The sequence below is a fragment of the Myripristis murdjan genome, chromosome 16 (assembly GCF_902150065.1).
Source record: "Myripristis murdjan chromosome 16, fMyrMur1.1, whole genome shotgun sequence".
Taxonomy (NCBI): Eukaryota; Metazoa; Chordata; class Actinopteri; order Holocentriformes; family Holocentridae; genus Myripristis; species Myripristis murdjan.
The window spans coordinates 20,603,412-20,618,467 of record NC_043995.1 but is presented as its reverse complement, the minus strand read 5'-3'; the positions used below and the strand labels follow the sequence as shown (position 1 = coordinate 20,618,467).

The window sequence follows — 15,056 nt, the reverse complement described above, 5'->3', positions numbered from 1 at the left end:
CACACAACAGCAGCAGTGTGCTGCCCATTCAGCTCAAATAATGAGAGTGAGTATGAATAATGGATGGCCATTATTATTCCCTTCCTTCAAGTAAGGCTGAATGAGCATTATGAAGAGGAGACAGTGTCCAACCTGTAGCCAGATGACGTTAGCAGAGCCCCACTGGGTAACCACGCTCTCCCCCAGGGAGCTGTGCACCCGGCCAAAGCCAGGGTAGAGCACCCTTCCCCCAGGCCCCGCCACCGCCGCCTCTGCCTGCACCGTGGCGCCCGCGTGGATCACGGCGATGTTGAAGTTCATCATGGCCCCCGCGTCACGCTCCCGCGGGCTGGGCCGGAGCAGGAGGTGGGGGGAGGAGTCCACCAGACCTGCCCACTCTGCCAGGACCAATAGGAGAGAGAGAGTAGGTATGGCGACCATGGCAACCTGCCGAGGGGGGGGGGCAGATGTATAGTGCACTAAGGGAGGGTGCCTAAAGAAAGAGAGAGTGAAGAAGAAGAAGAAGAAGAAGAAGAAGAAGAAGAAGAAGAAGAAGATGGAGGAGGAGAAGAAGAAGATGAAGAAGCAGAACAAGAACAAGAAGAACAAGAAGAAGAACAAAAAGGAGGAGGATAAGGAGAAGAAGTAGAAGTAGAAGTAGAAGAAGAACAAGACCAAAAAGAACAAGAAGAACAAGAACAAGAACAAGAAGAACAAGAAGGAGGAGGAGGAGGAGGAGGAGGAGGAAGAGTAGAAGGAGAGGGAGAAGAAGAAATAAAGTTAGACTAAGGTGTCCTTCCTATAATGCCCAGCACAGAGGACATCAAATCAAATCAACAAGGAGAAGAGAGGGAGAAAAGACGAGCGGGAGAGACAGAAAACAGAGAGAACGGAGACAGAGACGGAGAGAGTGAGGAAAAAAGTGAGAGAGGGAGAAAGACAGAGAAACTGATCAGAGATTGCATACAGGCAAGAGAGAGTAATGAATTCTGAATCCAATCATGGGGTAATATAAGTTAGCTTTGGCTGGAGAAAACACTGGAGGAGCAATACGGTATGCTGAGGGAAAAAACAATAGAGAGAAGGGGAAGAAAGCAAGGGAGAGGGAAGATGAAATGGGTGCTATTTAGGCTGCAGGCTGAGAAGGAACAATATGAGAACGAGGGAAAATAGAAACCGGCAGTTAGAAGGAAGGAGGGAGGGTGGGAGAGATAGAGAAAGTGCGAGAGATGGAGAAAGAAAGAGAGAGAGAGAGTTAATAGCAGACAGAGACAAAGATGGGAGTGGAGGTGGTTATTGTGCTGCATGAATGATAACAACAATTAAGATCACTGTAAACACAGTCGCCCACACACAATCACGTGAACGTGCAAGCGCGTGTGTGTGTGTGTGTGTGCACGTGTACGCACGCGCGCAGATAAATGCATTGATACACTATACACCCACAGAGCTGCTTAATGATAGAGAGATATGAGGGTTAATGCAGTACATACGTTTACACAAACAAGCACACAGAAAGATAATGACTACCTGGGAAATAGCAGGGTTAATACAGGAGTCACACGCGTACACACACACACACACACACACACACACACAAATACAGCACATCATTTTCAATTTACTTTTGGTGCCAACCTCCCTCCCTCCCTTTCTCCATTTCCTCCTCACTTTCTCGCCACTCTCTCTTGCTCTTGCTCTCCCTTTTCATATTCCCCATCTCCTCTCCCTATTTTCATGACTTCAGGTACCAACACAATTGCATTGATTAACAGGGGCTTGCTGACATAATATTCTCTCTAAAGTCACTCTCCCTTCCTGCGCCTCTGTTTTCCTTTCCTCCACTCTGTATTTTCCCTGTGCCTTCATCCTCCTCTCCCTTGCTGTTTCACCGTCTGACCCTGATGAGTCTTTTGGATAAAGGAGACAGAGACACAAAAAAATCCCCCCCACCAAAAAAAAGGGGGCGACCGGAGGAATGAGAGAGACGGAGCAAAGAACGGAGAGAGAGAGAGACAGGAAATGAACAAGAGATGCTGCATGGTGAAGAACGGTAAATATAGGACGTATGACTAAGACTGACTGATTGACTGGGAGGAGGCCGGGTGGAGGAGAGGAAACGGGGCAAGAGAGGAGATGAGGCAGGGCGGGAGGTTTGGAGACGGGTGGGGGTAAAATATGTGAGGAGAGCGGGAAAAGAAATATTGATTACCGGGATGTGTATACGTGTTTGGCCTAAACAAATACACTGCCAAACCTCCTGTTTTGAGTGACAGGGCAGTGTGTCTACTCGGTACGTGTGGATGTGAGAGGTTGGTTGAGGGTGACAGAGAAAAAGAGGCAGAGGGACCGCACGAGGGAGAGAGGGGTGGAATGAGATGGAATGAGAGGCGAGTAGATATGGCGGGGAATGAAAGGGTAAGAAAAAGAGACGGCGGTGTGGCGAGATAGGGAGAGACGGACCTGTTAGCAGCAGAGAGAGGAAAGGGAGAATGTAATAATGAAGGGGAGAGTGGCAAAAACAGGGCTTTGTTGTTGATTTTTTTTTTTTTTAAGGGGTAGATGTGTCAGGAAAGACTGGGAAAGACGGCGAGAAAAAGACAGAGAGGGAGAGAAAATTAGATGAAGCTGCATGAAAACTGTACATCACATCACATCAGATGTATTCTACAGCACTGAGCTCTGAGCCATTAACTGGTAGGCCTGTCACCGTATTTCACGCTCCTGAGGTGTTTATGTTGCATTGCTCAACCAGTCTGTGCCACCCCACCACAGCGAGCCTTGCTGGAAGTGTGAACACAGCGTATTACTCTGTATATTCGCCTGCCTGCCGAATGCACTTCACCTGCTACCCAGTGTGCAACTGCAATGTCTTGCTGGAGCGCGCTACAATATTGCAGCAGGCTGTGAGTTAATTATAATCAAACCCCAATCTAAATATACCCTTATCTTACTATATAGCTCATTATGTGTTCCAATCTGTGAAATTCTGCAAACTAAACCATAAAAAGCGTGAGAGGAGGGCTTACAGCGAACACACACACACACACACACACACACACACACACACACACACACACACACACACAAGCATTCACACACAGAGGGAAACGGAGTGAGAGGGAGGGTGAAGGAGAGAGAAAGGGAGAGGGAGAACGAGAAAGAGAGAGTGAGAGATTACTGTTTAGTTTGATTTGCTACCGTAAATGAATCTTTTGTTAAAATGCAAATGCTGCATTTTGGTATATTTTTCTCCTCCTGCTTTAAAAAACCACACTCTCCGGTCTAAAGAACCTCATCTAATTCAATAGACTATATCAATAAACCCTCTTGAAAGAGATTGTCTACAACCCAGGAAATAGTTAAATTGGAACAAATTAGTTCAAAAGTGAGGATTGCAGTACTCCCTTGGACAGGATTCAAGGTAAGAAATCAACAAGGATTTCAACAGTCCTTCCTTAAAGATTTTGTGCTATGTTAGGGGTGAGAACTGACAGAAACTTCATCCTAGTACAATACTGTAATATGTGTTTATTTTGAAGCTGGTCAAGATTTGTGACAGAGTAACAATTGTGTTAAGATACACTAACACATATCACAATCCTTGTTCGCTCTAATTTGATTGGAGTCATGACTTGAAATAATACCTTTCCTACAGCCAGATAAATAAAAGTCAATTATCAGATGCAATTAAAGCATTCAAACAATTCTTAGTGCACAGTGTTTATTCTTCAATATCACTCTAATTTGTTTATCACTGTAATTTGTGGCTTACTATATCGAGGAATATTTTTTTTTAGTAAACCTTTTCACTTGCTTGTCTTTTTTAAGCTGAAAAAAGTGTCAGTTCTTTCAAACACACTCAAAGTAAAAATGCCAGTGCATGTTAGACGCAAACTAAAAAACACCTTCAGGAATATTTAGCGAGTACTTAAAAAGAATATTCTCTGGCTGACAGAGACAGCCAAATGAGAAGATGAGACAGAAAACATTTACACAAGATGAGACAGTCTCCACTTTCCTTTCCAAAATTGCCGGTCTGTACTTTGCAATCAAAAACACATCTTATCATATTTCTGCTGAAAAGTGTCACATTACGCTGCATAATGTATTTGTTGTGTTTGCAATATCATTATCTATAGGACTTTGTGTGCGTCTCTTGCAGCAGGTCTCTTCCACGGGTCTCTGTGCGGACTAAAAAAAAACGTATCAAAACAGCTTTGTAGTTTTACTTAGTTGAAGACAAACCGTATAGTATATCCATATCTAAAAGGGAGCAGGGAAAGTCTCTTTTATTTCTTCGGCTACCAGAGTGAAAAGATATACTTCATAGCTTCTAAACACTAAATAAAAATATTGATTCTTGGTGGTACAACGCTGTGGAAGGAAAACAATAACGAAGGTTTGGTGTATCAAATTCCCCCCTTCACCTCGACTGTACAGGGTACAGTTGTGCCGGGCGCCTGCGGTGACTCCGGCAGAGTGAGTCAGGAGACAGGGAGCCGCCGGGGCTGAAGTCAGTCCTGGCATCCACACCTCCCCGAGCCCCGTTCCCACTGAGCTCGAATGGAGGCAGCTTGCCAGGCCTGTGCTGCATCAGATCTGCTGGGGAAATGTGAATGGGAAGAGTGTGGAGTTGTGAAGTACAGTGTTCAGTGTTGTGTTTAGCCCACATAGGGCTCCGCTGCTTCATTCCTTTCTGTCATGCAGAGTAATGGGTCCCACTCCCTGCTGTCTGTGGCACAGGCCACAGTGAATCAGCGCAGACAGTTTTCCACAGCCAATACAAAACATCTGAAATATATGTGCGTTAATATATAGTGTTCATCTACTGTACACCATTAGAGGAAATTGCATCTGTCTCTATCGGCCGCTGCAAACGGCTAGAAATAAAAAGCCTTCCCTGAAGATGAAGACTCCATTTTTTTTTTTTTCGTTTGTTCACATTTAAAGAAGGACTGCAGTGTGCTACAGAAAATTGCTGCATGTACCCTCTATAATTTCCTTGGGTCCATGGCTGTGCTATAGTAAAAGATAAGATAAAGTGCTGGCACAGTGCGGTGCCCACTGTGCTTGTGTGAGTGTGTGTGCATGTATCTGTGAAACTGTGACTGCGTGTGTGTGTGTCATGCAGGGTAATATGGCTGTGTGGGGGAGCAGAGGAATGAAGAGGAGAGTGCAGCTGGAGCTCAATGCTCCTCGTGTTAATTGGCCCATACTTCAATCACAGCCACTGGAGTGTGTCCTCTCTGACGGAACAGATCCTCTCTCCCTCTCTCTCTCTCTCTCTCTGTCCTGCTGCACTTGTTCACCCGCTCATTCACGCACTCACACACACACACACACACACACACACTCCCTCTTGAGACACACACTCACGCACACACACACACACACAAAGAAACACACACAAGCACATTCGCAGACACAGTCTCTCACCCCGTCAAGTCCGTCTCACTCAATCACTTTGATTTTGTGCGTTTCACTCACTCATTCATCCTCTCATCCGCTGGTTCGCTCTATCCATCTCACTCTGCGCCATCTCACTTTCACTTATTCTCCCTTCCTGCCTGTCTGCTCCCTTCACACAACTCCTCGTCTGTTATTCTCCAGCCCTCCCCCATTCTTCGATTCCATCCATGTCTTCGTCCTCTACTTCCTTCACTCTACTTCCACCCCTCATCCACTTCCTCTCTCGCTCTCTCTCCCCCTCTCTCTCTCTCTCTCTCTCTCCTTCTTTGATCCCTGTCGAGTAGCAGAGCCACCAGGCAGGCAAGCAGCTCTTGTTCCCATTGTACATAGTCTGCAGAGTGATCGGCAAGTAGCGCAGCATGCAGCAGCAGGGTGTACAGCACTGTGTGTGTTTTTACTGCACGGCTGTAAACAGCAGTAGTAAAACCTGCTGTTGCTGCTGCCTCCCTTGGACCTGAGAGCAGTGGCTATCATGAGCTATTCAAGTGACAAACGATGGAGCCATCTATCAAGCCCTCCTGACAACGGGCCCTGACGGGGAAACAGAATGCGCAATATTTGTAAAATACGCATGCCACAGGCTGATAACCAGATTATGGCTGGTCACTATCATAAACATGATGCTATTTTTTATGTGAGACAGTTAAATTTGAAGGGCTGGCTGAATGTGGAAAGCAAACTGTACTACAGAAATACAAGACAAATAGAATAAGTGTGCGCACATACACACACAAACACACACACACACATAGAAATACATGCAAATCCACACAGAGAGGCCAACAAATATCTAAAGGTGTTTTTTTTTTTTTTTTTTTTTTTTTTTTTTTATCAGGCAAGAAGATGAATATGAATTCGGTGCTCTTCCTTTCAATTATCTTGTTTCACAGATAAATGCTGGGGAAAGTGTAAAATAAAGCTTCATAATGTGTCGCACCCGTAGTCTCTCACACTGGCTCACACCAAAGACTCTCTACCTTATCTTCTGGCAAATGCCGAAAATAATTTATACAAACTGTACAGTGTCAAGAGAAGGCAGATTAAATTCTTTGTGCATGCCACAAACATGTTTTAGCAGGTATTCTCATTTTGTCCTTTTCCTATTTTGTAACCTTTGCGAGAACAGCATGAAACAGTGCCCTTGACATCTCACTTTGATGTTTCTTCACAGCATTTTATTCTGACATTTCTGTTCCTTTTTATTTCCATGTGGTCCAACAAAACATGTCTAACTGTGACACATTTTTTTTTTTTTAAGGCCCACGTTTCTCTCTTTCTTTCTTTCTTTTCTCTTTTTTCCTTGTTCTTTGCTCTTAATTCAGACGTTTTTACGGGCTTAGATTAAACACTTCTGCCAAGAGACAGTGTCAATTAACTGCACTTCACTTCCGCACATTCAGGGGATAAATTTCATTAGTGAATGGGAGGACGCTCTCCGTTTCTTTTTCCTCTATGGTTTGATGGAGATGAGATGAAGCTGACCCTGGACCCTGCCACAATGTAGCACTAACAATTCTCTGACCTCATTTTTCAACAAAAGGAAGCGTCTTATTCCTGCCCACTGTGGCTTCTGTCGCACTAACACTATTCCGAAATAAAAGCAGTGGCTGGAAGTCACATTCATCACAGATCGTTATTGTTGAAAATATTTGACATAACAGCATCTCTTATTCCTAATTCATAACATCCAGTACAAGGAAGGCTATATAATTGGGAAATTGGTGAATATGTGTAATTTTGCCTGAATCCTGTCCGCTTACTGCAGTAATGTCCCCAAAGGAACTCATGCAACACACACACATCTACATTTCATTCATCTGAATAAAAGCCCGTCTGTGGTTTAACTCTGCACTATAATACAGTATAATACAGCCCAGGCATCTTGTATTTTGCTGAGTGTATGTGTATGTGTGTGTGTGTGTGTGTGTGTGTGTGTGTGTGTGTGTGTGTGTGTGTGTGTGTGTGTGTGTGTGTGTGTGTGCGCACAAGCATTTCTCTGTGCCTCATGTACACACAGTCACCTGTGTGAAACTCTCTGTGTTATCATGCAGCCCACTGTCATTGATTTAAGCCTTCAGGACACTGCAACTTACACACACACACACTAACCCACCCACACACAAACACACACACACACTTTTTCATACTGCAGAAAGAATGCTCTCATGTACATGAATGATGATCAATCATGTGCATAAAAATATTCCAATTATTATTTCTCTCTCTCTCTTTCTCTCTCTCTCTCTCTCTCTCTCTCTCTCTCTCTCTCTCTCACACACACACACACACACACACACACACAGATATGTGCTCAGCCCATTCAAAAAACATCAATTACAAATGGTTTACAACCCTCAAGAGTGGGCAGACATGAACATCACGAAGGTCATACGCTTTCATGTGGAAAGGCTGGTGTCTGGGGAGCTTGTATCAGAGCAGAGTGCAGGGTATTATTTCAATAAGCCTAACTGGCCTACGCTAACTTGACTTGAATGAATAAAGATGATTTTGTAAGGAGACTACACGGTTTGTATGCCCATTGCAAATGCTTGTGTAATAAAAGTGCTTACGTTAAGGCCAGCCAAGGAGCGAGTATATTTCATCTCCCCGGCTCAACACCTGACATCTAATACAGTGGGCAGCAGAGGACCGCAGCGCTGCTTTCTGGCCAGCCCTTACCCTCCTAAGTTGACTATAATGCCACATAATTTCCTGGATTTACATATAAATTGTTTTTTTTTAGTTGCGTTTTTTCCAAATCCTCTGTCAAGATGTCCTTATAACACACAACCTGGGGGATTATCTTATTATGTATGTTTTAAAAGGACTCATTTTTCCCTCTTCAACCTTGTCCTGGCATCAGGGCGGGGAAACTCACAGGGCTTTGTGTTTAGGGGAGAATAGCTTCGGTATCACAGTGCTATCAATGCAGCACAATCATCTAAGAATAAACGTGCATTCACGCCGTGCATTTGCATAATGTACTGTACATTTCTGAATGACTGGTGAAATGCTTGGTTGGTTTTCTTATCAAAGCATTGAGATTGAAATCAGGAACAAATTGGATGAAATATCCTCAGCAGATGTGACAAGACAGTCGTGCTAAGTCTGGGAATATTTAGAATTTACTGGCATCGTCTTACAGCACAGAGTACTCTGTTTTTAACAATAACACTAAAAGGATTATTTTTTCCCCAGTCCATCGAGATGAGAGCTGCAAGCCACAGTGTTGGTGGTTTTCTCTGCTTGTACCAGCGCTTCCATTAATTCCCCCATTGATTGGCCAGACACTGGGATCACCTAGCCAGATCTAAATCAGTCACTAATTAAAAGAGCAAGATGAAAAGCAGCCGACACTGCAGCCCTTCAGGACCTGTGAGGCGAAACATTCTATAGCAACTGGAAAGTAGGAAGCCGCACAAGACACTCAGCAGAAAGAAGCAGCTAGCCCTGCATAGCAATGATGCACAATCTTATTCTGAGGATAAACAGATTAAACTGGTGTGGGAAACCTTCACTGATAACTATCATGCTTCCGCACAAGGACACACACAGGCAGATGCACACACACAATCAATGTCAAAATCCCTGTTCGCGGATTTATACATGCATTGGAGGAATGTGCACACACTCTCTTCCGCTCTCACACACACACACACGCATAAAAATACATTATTCTATATTCTACTTCAGTAGCAGGCACCACGTGTTGCTGAGGTCAGGCCTGTTTCTATCTTCCAACAATCTAGCGCTGCATAACGACGTGGGCCACAGGTTGAGCTGCGTTAACAGCACATCTGGCTCTGCCCCTGCTCATAACCTGAGGTGTTAGAAACACTGCAGCCAACCTAGCCTATAAACGCTGGTGGAACGCCGTGGCTCAGAAAACAAACTCACACACAGACAGGAGCCCAGAAGGAAGAGGAATTTGAGAAGTGCGAGCAGATTTTCTTAGGTTTTTGGAGGACTCTCAGATGATTCTCAAGATTAAGAGGTGCTGAGAGGTTAGTGATGGGAACATCAGAGCTCTGCTGTATTTTCTTCACACAGACAAACCTAGAGGCCTAGAAAACCTGTCAAGTTTCTTCCACCACAGTGCAAATATGAAAGTCTCCATCTTCTCTTGCTGCTTTTCAAGTCCAGCTAATGCATGAAGCTGCAGTCTGCCAGCAGAGGATGCATGGTCAGAGAATCCTTTGCCTCTGTTGTGGCATGCTAACTCGCCAACTGTGAATGATAGTGACTCAACAATATCAAATTTCTGCAATGACAAACACACACACACACACACACACACACACACACACACACACACACACACAGAACATCACACATTTGCAAGCTTATAAGCTGACACACACATGATCAGTTCTCTGATGGGCCCTGTAATCAGTGTTTTCAAATCTTCGCATGTATACCAGTGATTATCTCCTTGCAATTTTCCAGAGCGTTGTTGCATACTGCAAAATGTGTGAATGAGATGCCTCGATTTCCTGAAGCTGCAACCTTTGATTGAGGACAGTGCAGTTTAACACTGAACGGACCACATAACAATCAACCTTATGAGCCCAATCAACATCAGACCAAGGCTGGGGTCATCTATCGGCCCATTTCATAAATTTGATTGAAATTGCTATTACATAATTGAAAAGAGCTCCTAATCACTTTTCATGAGATACACAAAATAAGGTTTCAATGAGGGAAAAAAATCCTATTTGAATAATAAAATCTCACAAACTGATATGAGAGCAAATTAACCTCGACACCAAGTTAGGCTTCCTGCATTCAAAGAACATTGTAGGCCAACATATCATTCCTTCGGTTTCAAAAAGCAAGGCCACCAAAGGAGAGCTGCACGATTGTCTCGAAGGCCAGTTTTAGCACAGTGGCTGTCTGTTATTTTCATATGGAAATTAAGGAGGCTAAAACAAACCCAAGAACATCAATCTATGTTCATTTTCATCATCTGTTTCCTTCGTTTCTGCACTGATTTCTCTTCTTCCTTTTGTCTCCCCCGTCTCTCTTGTAGATAACACACTGCAAATTCCATTCAGGTGCAAACGCACATATTTGCATTTGTAACAGGTGTAAAGTCGGCACCTGTTTACGACAGACTCGCACATTCAAAGTTGAAAGAAAGTACAGCAAAGCTATTTTTATACGAAGCGATAAGGCAATAAATAAGGTGCCAACTTTGCACCTGGTACCAAAATCTAGTAAATCCAGTAGAGTCACCTCAGCACAGCGCTTGTGACAGTACGAATGCCAGCTTCTAGATTCTTTGAAAGAGAGTGACAAAGTGCGTAACAAATCTGGCCCTGCATGGCAACTCGGGTGTCACAGATCTGGAGGCATGACACAGTAGCCCAAGGTGAAACGCAACTTGGGCCACAGACACGGGCTAACACAGTTTTTACAAATGCCCCCATTTCCTCTTTTTAATAACCACTTATGCTGTCATTTCCTGCCCCATCCATCATCATGAAGGACCGCACCACACTGCTGCAAAACGCTGCGCTGTGCAAAACATCCCTGCACTTCTCTTTTCATCTCTTTCAGTCTTTCTCCTTGTGTGCCCACCTCTCTCTCTGTACGTGTGTAAATGTTAACGTATACCTGCACGCACCTGCGTGTGAGTGTGCGCCCAGAGCAGCCATGTATAAAAAAAAACTTGTTAGGTGTGTGCTATGTGTGTGCGCACACACAGTTGCATGTGTTTGTCTGTGTGACTGTGTGGGCTGCTTGTCTGTCTGTCTGTGTGTGTGTGTGTGTGTGTGTGTGTGTGTGTGTGTGTGTGTATATAACTGCAGTATCATACCCATGGGTCTCTGCCTGAATATACTTTGTGAGAGTGTGTGTGACTGTGTATTCCATGCAGCCATGTGAAGCTGTGTGCCTGCTAGCTGCCTCCAGACTTATATTCCCAAAACAAGCTGCAGGGCTTGGGCTGAGGCTCAGGGTGTGTGTGTGTGTGTGTGCGCGCGCGTGCGTGTGTGTGTGTGTATATGTGTGTGGGTCTGCACCTGTTTGATAGCAACTGTGTGGGATGTGCACGCACCTCTCTGTATTATTGCATTTTTCAACGTGTCTGTCTACATCTTCACCTGACTGTTTGCACAAATTTCCTGCCATTTTATCAATGAATCCGTGTGTTTGCATGGATGACGTGTGTTTTGCTGGTCACGGTCCAGAATGGGGCTGACATCGGGCCGGGGGTGGTGCCTTAGGGGCAGAAATGGGTTGCAGCTGCCGTCCCACCATAAGAACTGCCACCCCACCTGCCAACTCAGATGACGAGGTCAGGCGATATTAAACTGTAATCTACTGTACTTTCACACGGTCATTTTGTTCGGATATTCATTATGCCATCCTCCACTCTGAGATATCACACTGCAATCACACCCAAAACAACACCGTCTGCTTCGCCCAGCTCTCTGCTGTCGATTGGTCCAGAAGTTCAACGCGCTCCCTCCACGTCCTCTATCCTCCTTCGGTAAAACAAGCCAAACTCAGCAGTCTTGTGATGAGCAGAGGATGTCCCAATTTCCCATCGAGGAGCTGAAGTCGTTTTATTATGCTGCAACTTGTCGCTAGTTTAAAGAATTCATAATGGCATCAAATTAATCAGAGCGAAGTCATTACTGTTAACATTAGCGTGTCTGTTGTGGCAGCACCAGACAATCATGAGTTTGTTTCTTAATGTTAACATCAGCTAATGGTAGCAAGGCAGCTCCATATGGACTTTTTCCGACGGTGGCTGGTGAACGTAGCTCAAATCAAATAATTCATAGCTAGATGCTATCTGAAGTAGCATGGGATTTCTTTAATATTAAGCTGTTTCAATTTGAAAATTAAATACATGCAGTTAATCCTAGTTAGAGGGTGTTTAGATTACTGTTATTATCTCTTCTGCAGTACGCTTCCATTACCTCCAATAGAGCCCTGATGTCTAGCAAAGTTCAGATTCAGCTGATACACATCAATAGTGAAAAACTGAATGGCTTTTTCAAGCTGCCTTCACCCTCCTCCTCATCTTGCTCTTGCTCTTAGTGAACTGAAGTGTGGATTTTTCACTCAGAATAGACAACAGAATGATTATATGCAGTGTAAACACACACACACACAGACACCCACACACACATATACACACACACACACACTAACTCTGTACTTATCTATTTTATACCAGAGCATATCCTTTATGAGTTGCTTTATGCTATTGTGCTTGTGAGTAAATACTGCTACGTATTAGTCTGTGGTAGAAGTACTTCATTTATCCTTTATACAATTATCACACGGAAGACGCTCAGTCCTTTTAGAGACATACTCGACTTCAAATTGTATAACCTGTATTTTTCACAGCACCGATGCAGTGCTTTCAGTATAAATAGACTTTGAACTTGGGCTGGTCTAGAAGGACTTTTGTACGTTACAGTAAGTCACACGCTATCATTGTACTTCTAGTTCCAGCTGTAACCTCTTTGACTGCTAATAACAGCAGTTTTCAACTCAAGGTTTACTCTAACTGAGTTGTTGTGTTTGCTCCTTATAGTTTTTATATCTTTTAATGCATAAAAGAGGGCTTCACCCCGAAACAAAGTGAATCTATGCCTTACATTCAGCCAACGACTATACTGTACAAATTTATTTGTCTTTAGCGAAGAATTCAGAATGATAAACTGTGTTCCCGACTGATGTCATTGGTGGGCACTGTTTCATGAAATTGTGTAGATTTATTTAATGAGTCGTAGTCAGAGCTATTACTGGGAGACTATAGATTTTCAGTTGAGGGTTTTGATTTTGGCAGGAAATAAGCTCTCGTAGGAAGTCATAACCAAAACAAAATGCTGCATTTAAAATTCAACCACATGGCCCCAAATGATAACAGGCAAATGATCTATCAAATTATCTGTCAAATTTGTGTGTTATTGGCTCAAGCATCAGTGTCACGTGCCATGTATAGCATTCTGGACATGCCACAGCACAGGGCCAATGTGAATAAGCATGACGTTTATCAATACTACCCAGCCCAATCCACAGAGGAACATTGGGAGAGGGGAGCACTGTAATCGCTCCAAAACACCAGCCTCTGATCTCGTTAAAGACTAATTGATGTTCTATGTTAACGAGCTTTACCTTAATTAGTGGTATTAAAAAGAACACTGGGTGCAATGTGGGGAGGGGGTGGGAGAGGGGTTTGGGTGGGCGGCTGGATTGAGGAAACTATCCACTAATGTTGCATCAAACAAATGATGAAAGGGGAGGCGGGATCAGAGAAAGGAAAAGGGGGATGGAAACTGTGAGAAGGAAGTCACAGGTTGCAGGGGTGAGAGAAGAGACGGAAAGGATTGAGGCGAGAAGAAACAGGGGGATTGGCAGAAGAAAAGAGAGACAAGCATGGCGGGGGGGTGGTTGAGCTAAGCTTGAAGGTTTTCTGTGAAAAAGTCGGAGAATCAATGAGGTGAAATTGATGAAGAGTGGGGGAAGGAGGGGGAAAAAGCACACAAACGTTGACTCTTGTCCTCTCATCTCATCTCTCCTCTTGTGCCCTCCAACCATGTCCCCCTCTGATATTCAATTCCATCTACCCCCCAACACACACCCACACACACACACACACATTCTTTCCCTTCGTTCTGCTGCCTTTCCAATCTCTCACCCAGCGCTCCCCCCTTATGCCACGACCCCACCTCCACCTCCTCATCCTCATCTCTCCCTCCACACCTTCTGTTTCTCTCCTCGCCTCTCTTCATCCCTCCCCTCCTGTCTCCCCCCTGCTCACAGCTGGTACAGTACACATCTCTCTGGGCAACTGTAAGGCAGATCAGCAGAGCAGAAGCTGTACTGACACTGAAGGCAACACGCTCCGGGCAGCAATGCATGCATTACACTGCTGCAGTGTGTCTATGAGTGTGTGTACGTGTGGGTTTGATAATCCCAAAAAAAAAAAATTTCATGAGGCTTGCGAGGGAAAATAAATGAGCGGCGCACGTCCCTGAGTATTTCACAGAATTCACCTGTGGGTGAAAGAACTGATTGAAATGGATATCAGCGAGAGAATTCAGCTGAGGGGAGAAGACAGAGACAAAACACCCCACGGAAATGGAAAAACAAACAACACATTAATTCCCGTTTCCATCAGGATGAATGCATCCAGTGACCCCCACAATGCAGGCCAATAAATTTGATCTTGCACTCCACAAACACTGCAGCAAATCTGTGAGAGATGCAACACCGTGCCTCTCCATTTTACAGGTCAACAGCATGATCTTCTCTTCTGGTCCTGTATGGTCCAGGGCTGTTTTTTTTTTTTTTTTTGTGAGGGGGGGTGGAGGTGTTATGTTGCTGCTGCATTTCTCCTCTAATGAAGTGCTGTAGATCAAAAACAAAAGTTATTTAGGCAACCAAGAGGCTGCAGATTCAGACATCTACCTACAAAGTGAAATCCCCCTCACACTCCTTAAACCCAGCTGGAAAATGACTGTTAGAGCTGTCTGTGAGTGTTTCAGGCAGGTCACCCCGTTGGGGAAGATTCCTCGGTGGCAACAGAGGGATAACTGTGCGCTGCTCTACGCCCAAATATTCGGCGTATCGGGATATAAATA

The 15,056-nt window shown here is 44.4% G+C and overlaps 1 protein-coding gene across 1 annotated transcript in view; it reads right to left on the bottom strand.

The window, feature by feature from the left end:
• The window catches only part of grin2db (glutamate receptor, ionotropic, N-methyl D-aspartate 2D, b), a 32,681-nt gene extending 27,160 nt beyond the window's left edge, over positions 1-5,521 (bottom strand). The window contains exons 1-3 of the mRNA XM_030072125.1: positions 5,512-5,521; positions 4,421-4,581; positions 133-426 (exon numbers count right to left, since the gene is read on the bottom strand). Of these exons, the coding sequence (XP_029927985.1) occupies positions 133-426; positions 4,421-4,581; positions 5,512-5,521 (465 nt within the window). The remainder of the gene's footprint in view (positions 1-132; positions 427-4,420; positions 4,582-5,511) is intronic.
• Between the last annotated feature and the right edge of the window lie 9,535 nt (positions 5,522-15,056).